This window comes from Triticum urartu, unplaced genomic scaffold (assembly GCF_003073215.2).
Source record: "Triticum urartu cultivar G1812 unplaced genomic scaffold, Tu2.1 TuUngrouped_contig_3531, whole genome shotgun sequence".
Taxonomy (NCBI): domain Eukaryota; kingdom Viridiplantae; phylum Streptophyta; class Magnoliopsida; order Poales; family Poaceae; genus Triticum; species Triticum urartu.
The window spans coordinates 17,148-28,205 of NW_024114074.1; the positions used below are offsets into that span (position 1 = coordinate 17,148).

Sequence of the window (11,058 nt, forward strand, 5' to 3'; positions counted from 1 at the left end):
GTCCTTAAGATTCCTTTTTGTGAAGGATATTTTTCTAAGGATTCGTTGGCAGTCACCATTGCAACGGAACTTTTAGGAAACAAACATCCTTAAGAATTTATTTTTGCTAGGAATTCCTCTGCACTACACTTTACTGTAAAATTTGCGGTCTTTTATACCACTCCCCCGTCTCATAATATAAGATACCTTTTGATACTACACTAGTATTAAAAAACATCTTATATTATGGGATGGAGGGAGTATTTTTTTAATGAAGTATAAATAGTACTCTATTAGTCTGAAAATACTTATCATTAAAATGGATAAAAAAAAGATGTATCTAGATGTCTTAGTGAAGAAAGTATTTGTTTCATTGCATTCCAAATCAAACAAACCCATCGTAGTGCTATTCCCTGCCAAAAGCAAGAGAAGATAAAGAAACAGAAACGGCAGCGCGGGGCCCGCGGAGTGAAGAGGGGGAGCCAAGAAGAAAACAAAACTGGAGGACAGTGAAAAACCATCGGGAGAGAGGGTGGGGTGGTGGAGGAGAGAGAGAGACGCAGCCGAGCGGAGCTGACCACGACCGTACTCCTCTCCCCGTCCCCCTCTCTCTCTCTCATCCGACGCCAAGCCCACGCCACCACACGGACAATAAGAAAAACTTTTAGTGGCCCGAGGCAGGCGCCTGCAGCGCAGCCGAGGCAGCACAAGCACAAGCAAAGCGAGCGAGCAAGCAAGCAACGCCCAGGCGCGGCGCAGACCAGACCTCCTCTCCTCTGCCCCTACCCCTGCAGAGGCACCAAAGCAAGCAAGATCAGAAGAGAGAGAGAGAGAGAGAGTAGAGAGAGAGAGCACGCAGCACAGCGAGGCGACCCTCCTCTCTCGACAGTCGACACATAGAGCCGCCTAGCAGCCTAGCCGGGAGACAGGTCTTCGGTCTCGGCGCCGCCCCCCACCCCAGTCCCTCTCCTCCCCCGCCCCCGCCTTGTCTGCCGCCTGTCGGAGGGGACACGCGCGCGCGCACGGGCCTGGGACGGCCGGCCTGCCTGCCTGCCCGCCCGCCTTTCCTCCGGTCTCGCCGCGCGGCCATGCGTGGGGGTCTCTGAGCCAGCAGCTCTCGCCGGCGGAGAGCACTTGATCCGGTCGGCTCGTTCGCTTGGTTGGTCGCCGCGCGTCCGGGACTCCGGGCGGAAGATGATGAAGATGGAGCGGCAGCAGCAGCCGGCGGCGGCGAGCTCGGCAGCCGGGTCGGCGGTGACCGTGGCGGTGCCGGGCGCCGGATGCGAAGGTACTACTACCGAACCCTTCCCTCCCACCCCTGCATCCTCTCTTCCATCCAATGGCATGGCGGCTCAGCCTCGGAGACCAACGGCGGCGTCGTCCCGTGCTTTTTTTTTTGCTGTCTGCTCCTTCCCCTTTTGCGTTATTGCGTCAGGGGGCTCGGAAAGCCTCCTCCCTTTTCTCCGGCGGCCTCCTCTTTCTTGGCTCTTCCAGGTCCCAAAGGTGACGCGATCTTTTCCTGCGCGAGCCCGCACATGGGGTTTCGCTACGTGTTTTCCGGATTGTCGGCGGGTTAATTTAGAAAAACAAGTTGCTGGACCTTGGCGGCTGGCTGCTCGCCGGCGCCGGAGAGCCATGTGCGGTGTCGTTCCTGTAACGACTTTGCTGTAAGGGTGTTGTTAGCTGCAAACACAAGTGACAACCAAGAAATGCCACTTTGAAGCAAGTAGCAATGGCGGCGACGGGAGCCGGACGCAATTGGTTCTCTCTCTCTCTTTTTTACCATAGATGCATCTGGTTCTCCGTGTCAACAAGAAATTGGTGGCGAAGTCTTTTCGTCAGTTTACTGTCAGTCTGACATGATGGTCGCCGGTGTTGTTGTGCAGGGGAGAAGAAGGCGCCGGCGATCAACTCGGACCTGTGGCACGCCTGCGCCGGCCCGCTGGTGCAGCTCCCGCCGGCAGGCAGCCTCGTCGTCTACTTCCCACAGGGCCACAGCGAGCAGGTAAATGCCCGTTTCCCTTCCGTCTCGCCATATGCTTTCTCCAGATTATTCTGTCTAGTGATGTCTGTCTGTCTGTTAGCTCTTTGGCTGGATTCCTCCCTCTTGATTGACCCTTCGATCGTCTTCTTGCTGCCGATCGAGATGAAGTATTTAATTGCTTGATTTGAGTCTTCTCAATAGTAGCAAAATTAGGTTCTCATTTTATAAATTTTTAATTGGCGCCGTCTGAGCTCCTAAGTGCCTAAGGTTCGTTTCTGTCATCCTGAACTTGTTGCTCGAGAGTTATCTCTGGTGATTCGATGTGCGGTGCTCCATTTCGTCGAGTGGTGGCGGTGTGAGTCATGGTTATCCTTGTTCTGATTTGATATATGATGTGATGTTTTGCTGTTTGAGTGTAGAGAGTCACTTGCCATTTTCTCCCCCATAAGATCACTATTTCCAGGAATGATTCTTGGACGACTTTCTCAAAGCACCTATATTCTGTTCCCTAAAAATCCCTTGATTCACCCATTGATGATTTCTTTTTGCTGGTTCAACAGTTATACCATTACTGCCCTCCTCTTGATATCTAACTTTTTCTTCACTTATACATGCATATGTGATGTGTATTATTATCAGTTAGTCGGTTGGTTGCTACCTGCACTATGGTTTGCTCTGTTTGCTACCGATTTTAAGCTTGTGGCCAAAGTGGTTGGGGAGGATTGGGGCCTACCGGCCCCCCTCTTTTATGGGCTTCTGGTGTGTTGCACCATTCTCTTGCTCTGCTTGTCTGGTGGATGAAGCAACCGAGTACCCTTCGAATTCTTGCATTGATTGGGTGGTGCTGCTGCTGGGAGCATTTAGTAGCATGTTCTGCTGCACCTTTCTTGCATTTGGCATTGGGGTGAGCTTGTTCTGAGCAAGTCTGGAGGATTGGGGTGATGGAATGCTTGGATTAGGAAAGGATTCCTTACGTGTGGAAGATAGTGCCGGGAGGGAGGTGCCTAATTCTGTACTGCCGATTGGTTCCCCTTTCGGCTCGATGAGGGGGAAGGGGAACTGTTTTCGGCATGATTGGAAATGGCCTCGTAGCACTTGGCTCTACTTGCTGATTTTTTTTTAGTTTTGTATATATATATATATACACATATATAATAGAAATCTCAACTTGAGCCTTACAATTTTTTAAACCCATTATTACATGATAGTACTGAGGTTGCAGAAAGAAAAATAATAGTTAGGCGGTATATTTTGGATTCAGAAGTGGAGCATGGCTTAACAGAACTTTGATTCCCTCTGTGGTTTCATCTTGTTTCGTCCCATTGGAAGTTTACGGTTCGAAGATAAAATGAAAAAAAAACTTGCAATTTATGGCAGTGATATTCAGGGTGTGATGTGAAGCTATTCTTCTTCCTGTGGGTTGTTGTCGGTTTCAGTTTCTGGTCCTACTAGTATGTCCTCCATTGAATTTATGGTTATGTTTAAGTTGCTTTGATCTGGGACTTAAGCATGTTCCATTTGGCAGGTTGCAGCTTCTATGCAGAAGGATGTTGATGCCCATGTTCCAAACTACCCAAACCTTCCATCCAAGTTGATCTGCCTGCTGCACAATATCACTTTACATGTAATCCACTGCCGCATGCCTATTTGTTTTTTTCCTTTCTGCTTGTAATCATGTATACTAAAATGATTTCTATTTGTTTTCAGGCTGACCTAGAAACAGATGAAGTTTATGCACAAATGACTCTTCAGCCAGTTACTTCAGTAAGTACCCGAGCCCATTGTTGTTTCTTCTCAGAACTTCCCTTCCGTTCAGGTGTATGCTAACAGGGTTATTTGTATTTTGTTCGGTTTGGACTATGATCAGTATGGAAAGGAGGCGCTGCAGCTATCTGAGCTAGCTCTCAAGCAAGCAAGGCCACAGAATGAGTTCTTCTGTAAGACACTGACTGCTAGTGATACAAGTACGCACGGAGGCTTCTCTGTGCCTCGCCGAGCTGCAGAGAAGATATTTCCACCTCTTGTATGTAAAGAGTTGGCGACCAAATTCATTTGCTTTGCCTTACTTATCCTTCGCCCTTCTAATTAACTTGTTGTTGCTTTGTGTTCTTCTAGGACTTCTCAATGCAACCACCCGCTCAAGAGATACAAGCTAGGGATTTGCATGATAACGTGTGGACATTCCGTCACATATATAGGGGTAAGAATTTTCAGCATCGTGGACATCTTTCCTGCTGCAAAAGGATCTCTATTGCATATATCTAAACATCTAATTTTGTTGTTACTCAATATTGAACATTGTTCATTTCTAAATACCGTTGATATGAAATTTCTGTATGTTTACATGTATCCATACAACTGGCTGGAGTCTCTTTGTGTATTACAGGTGTATTTAGTCATAATTGTTTTATATTGTAAACAGGTCAGCCAAAAAGACATCTCCTTACGACTGGCTGGAGTCTCTTTGTGAGTGGCAAGAGGTTATTTGCTGGAGACTCTGTCATTTTCGTTAGGTACAACACGTCTTCTGATAATATATCTTTGAAGTTTGAACTAATGGAGTGTGTTGGAGTACTAGTTCAGTTATTAATAATTACTCGTGGTAAAACTGACGGCGACTGTCCCTTGTTCCTTTTTTCAACACGTTTGTAGGGACGAAAGGCAGCAACTTCTACTAGGAATCAGGCGTGCTAACCGACAACCGACTAACATATCATCATCTGTCCTTTCAAGTGACAGCATGCATATAGGGATTCTTGCTGCAGCAGCCCATGCTGCTGCCAACAATAGCCCATTTACCATCTTTTATAACCCCAGGTCAGTTCTGTGACTTTCACCCCGTATTGAGTGCTGATTAGCTCAGTGTTGGTGAATCACAATGGTATTTCAAACCATGACATCCAAACTGTATATTTTCAGGGCCAGCCCTACTGAATTTGTTATCCCGTTCGCTAAGTATCAGAAGGCTGTCTATGGTAATCAATTATCGTTAGGTATGCGCTTCCGCATGATGTTTGAAACTGAGGAATTAGGAACGAGAAGGTATTTTATTGCTCATTTTAATTTTCTGTTTCAAGTTATTGGCTACATATTTTTTTGTATGTTCTTTTTTGAAGAAAGACTCATGTAGATCTTGCCATATACTATATTTTATGATTAGCTTAGTGGTTTGTTGATGCTTTTACTTGATGGGTAGACTGCGAGCGGTCCTTCCAGTTGTTCAACCTTTTAGTACCTGACATATGTTAGCATGTTGCAGGTACATGGGCACAATAACTGGCATAAATGATTTAGATCCTGTAAGATGGAAAAATTCTCAGTGGCGCAATTTACAGGTTGGTTTAGTAGTTAGATCGGGTAGCATTGTTTTGCGTCACCCACCCCTTTCTGCTGCTGATCCAAGAACTTTTCGTTAAACAGGTTGGTTGGGATGAATCTGCAGCAGGTGAAAGACGGAACAGAGTTTCAATCTGGGAGATTGAACCAGTCGCTGCTCCATTTTTCATATGTCCGCCTCCGTTTTTTGGTGCAAAGCGTCCCAGACAACTAGGTAGACTTGGGATTACCTCAACGCCACTTATTTTGTATCTTCTGAATTACCATTTGACAGAGTTGTTGATCCTGGATGTCAATAGTTAAATCATGTTACATTTTATCTGTACAATTGGGAAAGTAGGCCTGCACCAGAGGTGGTGTGTGTGTGGCATGTAGTGTTATATTGTATATGCATGTATATCTCTGATACGTTCGTCTAGATGCCCTAATTCGAAGCTAGTACTTACCTTTTTGCAAAGAACATCATTACCCTGTCCCTTTAATCCTTAGAGAGATGAGTAGCTAGGAGTTTGTGATCCTCGGGAAAACAATGATGTTTGAGCTTTAGACAATCTATCAGATTACCATTCTTGTTTTCATACATGGATCAGGCATCCATACCATGAAAATTATTTTATTGGAGCCAGAAATGGTTCTGGATAATCTTCTCATCTAAGTGTTCTATTGAACTGGTCTTATGCATGCTTATAAATTGATTCCAATTATGTACTTACAGATGATGAGTCCTCAGAAATGGAGAATCTCTTAAAGAGGGCTATGCCTTGGCTGGGTGAAGAGATATGCATAAAGGACCCTCAGACGCAAAATACCATAATGCCTGGTCTGAGCTTGGTTCAGTGGATGAACATGAATATGCAGCAGAGCTCCTCGTTTGCAAATACAGCCATGCAGTCCGAGTACCTGCGGTCAATAACCAACCCCAGTATGCAAAATATTGGTTCCGGTGATCTGTCGAGGCAGTTGTGCTTGCAGAACCAGCTTCTGCAACAGAATAACATGCAGTTTAATACACCCAAACTTCCTCAGCAAATGCAGCCGAACAATGAGTTGTCCAAGGCAGCCCTTCCATTGAACCAGAATGGCGCGAGCATCAAACCAGAAGAACAAACTCAAGATACTAGCAACTTCCAGAGGCAACAACAGTCCATGAACTATACCCTTCCTTTGAGCCAAGCTCAAACCAGTCTTGCCCAAGCTCAGGTCCTTATACAGAGTCAGATGCAACAGCAGCAGCAGCAGCAGCAGCAGCCACATATATCTCAAAATCAGTTGCCAGCCGCCAGCCAGCCGCTCCTGTCCCATCAGCAGCAGCAACATCATCATCAGCAACATCAACATCAACAACAAGAACAACAACATCAACAGCAGCAGCAGCAAAAATTTCTACAGCAGCAGCAGCTTTTACTTCAGCAACAACAATTACAACAACATCAACATCAGTTACAACAACAGCAACAGCAGCAACTCGGTAAGATGCCTGCACAGCTACCAAATCTGTCAAATCAGCAGCTGCAATTATCGGATCAGCAGCTTCAGCTTCAACTCCTGCAAAAGCTACAGCAGCAGCAGCAGTCATTGCTGTCCCAACCTGGAGTTACCCTTGCGCAATTACCTCTGATCCAAGAACAGCAAAAGTTACTTATGGATATGCAGCAGCAGCTGTCAAGCTCCCATTCACTTTCCCAACAACAGATGATGCCTCAACAAAGCACAAAAATCCCATCACAGGCAGCATCACTGCCACCACCCATGCAGCCAGATACTACACACCAGAAGCTTCCACAGAAGCAAGCTCTGCCTGCAGACACCTTAGAAGCTGCCATTCCTACGACCACATCACATAAATTCAGTTCAGCAAATGGAAGCCCTTTGAGGATGCCTGGTGCTACACATTCTGTAGTTACGGAAGAAATCCCTTCTTGCTCAACATCCCCTTCCACTGCTAATGGTAATCATCTTCTACAACCAGTCCCTGGTAGGGACCAGTACTCCAGCATGATCAACACGGAGAAGGCACCTCACTCAACTGCTCCTATGTCAGTTCCAAGCTCCCTTGATGCTGTCACCGGAGCTCAAAGAATGACAAAGGAATTGCCAAAGTTGAATTCCAATGTAAAGCAAAATATGATGCCTTCAAAATTACCGAATGGAGGAGCTGGTCCCCAAAATTTTGCAAACAACGCAGCCCCGACAGACTATCTAGAAACAGCTTCTTCAGCAACTTCAGTTTGGCTTTCCCAGGCTGATGGACTCCTACATCCAAATTTCCCCATGACCAACTTTAGTCAGCAGCAGCTGTTCAAAGATGCACCTCCAGATACCGAAATTCCTGCTGAAATTCCAAGCAATAATGCATTGTTTGGTATTAGCAATGATGGGCATGTGGGCTTCCCTATGGTAACTGATGACTTCCTGACGAATGGGATTGATGCTGTCAAGTATGAAAATCATATCTCGACAGACATTGATAACAACTATAGAATACCAAAGGATGCCCAGCAAGAGATATCATCCTCCATGGTTTCACAGTCATTTGGTGCGTCAGACATGGCGTTTAATTCAATTGACTCTGGAATCAACGATGGTGCCTTCTTGAACAAAAGTTCTTGGCCACCTGCTCCTCCAGTAAAGAGGATGAGGACGTTTACGAAGGTTAGTACTTTCCCTTTTCTTTCAGCTGAAGCTTGAATGCTACTTTCAGTGCATTATTATCTTTTAATTTTCAGTATGGTTGTCCTATGAAATAAACAGGAGGCCTATTTTGATTACCATGGTAACATAGTTGGAAGATGAAAATCATGAGATAGTGAACTATAAACCAAATGATCAATCTCCCTTCACTAAGTTCTTAAATGTTACAAAAATAATCATATGAGGAACATGAATTACATAATTAGTCCGATGTAAATTGTGTTCTGCCTGTGATGAAGATCAGAAGACTAGAAAGTTTGGTTCTCTTTACCAAGTTGTAAAATGTGACTACTGTCATGTGTGGAAAATGACCGTGTTCACATTTGATTTGTGTACGCATGATTCATGAGATGCGGGTTGGGATTCTAGTAGAAGCAAAATGAAGTTTTAGCATGCATATGTGTGCCTTTTCTTATTAATAGCAGTAGCTGACTAGCTGTTGCTGTAACTTGATCAGGGTAGCTAATTCTACACTCAAGCATTGGTTTCTTTCTAATATTCATGAGTGCCTTTCCTGTTGCATCTTTGCCTAACCTAACGGTCTCTGTAGGTCTATAAACGTGGAGCTGTGGGCCGGTCTATTGACATTAGTCAATACGCTGGATATGAGGAACTAAAGCATGCGCTGGCTCGAATGTTTAGCATAGAGGGGCAACTTGAGGAACGACAGAGGATTGGCTGGAAACTTGTCTACAGAGATCACGAGGATGATATCCTGCTTCTTGGCGATGATCCTTGGGAGTAAGTTCATCTGTCTTCCCGTTTATGCTTGGGTGGACTATTTTTGACTCAAGAATGTCATATATTTAAATGCCTCCAAAATAATATAGTAGTCAATGTTGTAAAATACTAGATAACAATTGGTAGTGACAGTGTGAAATCTGGCCTACTAGAACGATGAATCGCAAGAAAAGCGTACACAAGACTGAGCTTGTGTTAATTGTGGACGCTTGCACATATTTTTGCCCTAATAACTGTTGGTGTTATGTTGGTTGTACAGGGAGTTTGTGAACTGCGTGAAGTGCATCAGGATCCTTTCGCCTCAGGAAGTGCAGCAGATGAGCTTGGACGGCGATCTGGGGAGCAGCGTTGTCCCCAACCAGGCGTGCAGCAGCTCGGAGGGCGGGGGCAATGCCTGGAGGGCTCGCTGTGACCAGAACTCCGGCAACCCTTCCACCGGTTCATATGACCAGTTCGAATGACCTAATTTACCAGTCTATACACACCAACGGTATCGGTCTAAGTAGACATCAACCGCTGGAATGACCGGAGAAGGCTGTGCAGCGCCAGGATGTTGTAGATTCTGTCAGCTTACATCCGGGAGCGCAAGCGGCTCATTGGATCAGTAGTGTTCTGTTTATATGTGTAGTTGTTACAAGAAAGGAAGTAGGCATGGGTAAATGAAGCTTACCTAGAGTTGGAGAGGGTTAGGGGGAATATGTTGTATTATTGGAAAGGCAAGTTCTGTGGTAGTAACCTGATGCTTCCTCTGTTGTGAGGAAATTCTTCAGATTTGCATGAATCCCAAGCTATTATTTTTTTACCCTGCAAGTCATCACTTTAATGTCTGATGCCTTCTGAACGCGGTGCAGAAAACCCAACCTAACAGAATTTGAAACAGCATTTGCATTGAGTGAAAACATTGATGGCCGATCCTTTTCGACATTTCTGTAAGAAATATGTCAGGTTAACCACTTGCATGAAAAATGGGAATTTTTGGGCCAATTTCAATGCCAGAAAATTGCTGATGTTCTTTTCTGTGGCATATATAGGGCACAATCTCAAACTTTGGTTCAATGATGATAGGGATGTTAATGGTAGTTGGTCAGCAGTGAGCAGAGCACCAACCAATCGCAGAATATAAGATGGTTTCGTTTTGCTTGTAAAATCATGCATTAACAGCACATATTTCATCTCAATTCTAGCAGAAAAGCTTTTATTATGATACACATCACTACTTGCATCATCAGGGGTCTCACAGAAGAGATTGTATTCGAATTTGTTTCAGTGAGAATGATCCTATAAAGATCTTATTCACAAATCTGAGGATATAAACTGTTTCGGATAACGCTATTACAGCACACTGATGAATCGGATCCTAACTCAGCTCTTGACCTGGGTTCCTGATTCAGGTTGTTCGTGCTCGTGCATGAAAGACTGATAGGTCTCGACCCGGGTCTTCGGTTCGGGCCGTTCGAGTCCGTCCATGAATCCGAGTGTCATCGTTAGGAAATCCTTCATGTGAACCCTCTTCCACTCCTATAGACAAACACATGGTTAGTACGCAAAAGAAAACAACCCCACAAATAGTGGCACTGAGCAGTTTATCACAGAGTAAATGCATCAATAGGCTACAATCACAGAAACATTTTGTTCTCAAATGGGCAGAAGGGGGTGGTAGTTGCGAAGGGGGCGTCAGCCCTCTCTGCTGAATACCAACATAAATGGCGTTAACATTTCTTTCAGCAGCAAAATGTCCTACATGAGCTCATCATAAATAGTGTGCTTCAATGTGGTCATTAGCAGATTCTTCTATCGGTATTTGGGGTCAAAGCTGCAGGAGGATGGGGGTATTGATAAAGATGTGAACCATCGAATCAAAGCCGGATGGATGAAGTGGCGCCAAGCTTCTGGCATTCTTTGTGACAAGAGAGTGCCATAAAAGCTAAAAGACAAGTTCTACAGGATGGTGGTTCGACCCGCAATGTTGTATGGCGCTGAGTGTTGGCCGACTAAAAGGCGACATGTTCAACAGTTAGGTGTGGCGGAGATGCGTATGTTGAGATGGATGTGTGGCCACACGAGGAAGGATCGAGTCCGGAATGATGATATACGAGATAGAGTTGGGGTAGCACCAATTGAAGAGAAGCTTGTCCAACATCGTTTGAGATGGTTTTGGGCATATTCAGCGCAGGCCTCCAGAAGCTCCAGTGCATAGCGGGCGGCTAAAGTGTGCGGAGAATGTCAAGAGAGGGCGGGGTATACCGAATTTGACATGGGAGGAGTCCGTTAAGAGAGACCTGAAGGATTGGAGTATCACCAAAGAGCTAGCTATGGATAGGGGTGCG

At 45.3% G+C, this 11,058-nt stretch overlaps 1 protein-coding gene across 1 annotated transcript; it reads left to right on the forward strand.

Moving 5' to 3' along the window:
• Positions 1-604: 604 nt before the first annotated feature.
• On the forward strand, positions 605-9,533 carry LOC125527308 (auxin response factor 19-like). The gene is made up of 14 exons (XM_048691843.1): positions 605-1,267; positions 1,866-1,984; positions 3,489-3,587; positions 3,671-3,727; positions 3,831-3,986; positions 4,079-4,163; positions 4,386-4,476; positions 4,616-4,780; positions 4,883-5,005; positions 5,223-5,298; positions 5,384-5,513; positions 6,015-7,951; positions 8,541-8,731; positions 8,991-9,533. Exons 1-14 carry the CDS (start codon positions 1,174-1,176, stop codon positions 9,190-9,192), a joined length of 3,525 nt encoding a protein of 1,174 aa, XP_048547800.1. The 5' UTR covers positions 605-1,173; the 3' UTR covers positions 9,193-9,533.
• Positions 9,534-11,058: the final 1,525 nt, after the last annotated feature.

Bases quoted from the DNA above. Each gene is read 5' to 3' on its own strand.
- LOC125527308 (XM_048691843.1), top strand. From the start codon at position 1,174: ATGATGAAGATGGAGCGGCAGCAGCAGCCGGCGGCGGCGAGCTCGGCA. The intron at 1,985-3,488 runs GTAAATGCCCGT...TCCATTTGGCAG, and splicing joins CACAGGGCCACAGCGAGCAG to GTTGCAGCTTCTATGCAGAA. The intron at 3,588-3,670 runs GTAATCCACTGC...ATTTGTTTTCAG, and splicing joins TGCACAATATCACTTTACAT to GCTGACCTAGAAACAGATGA.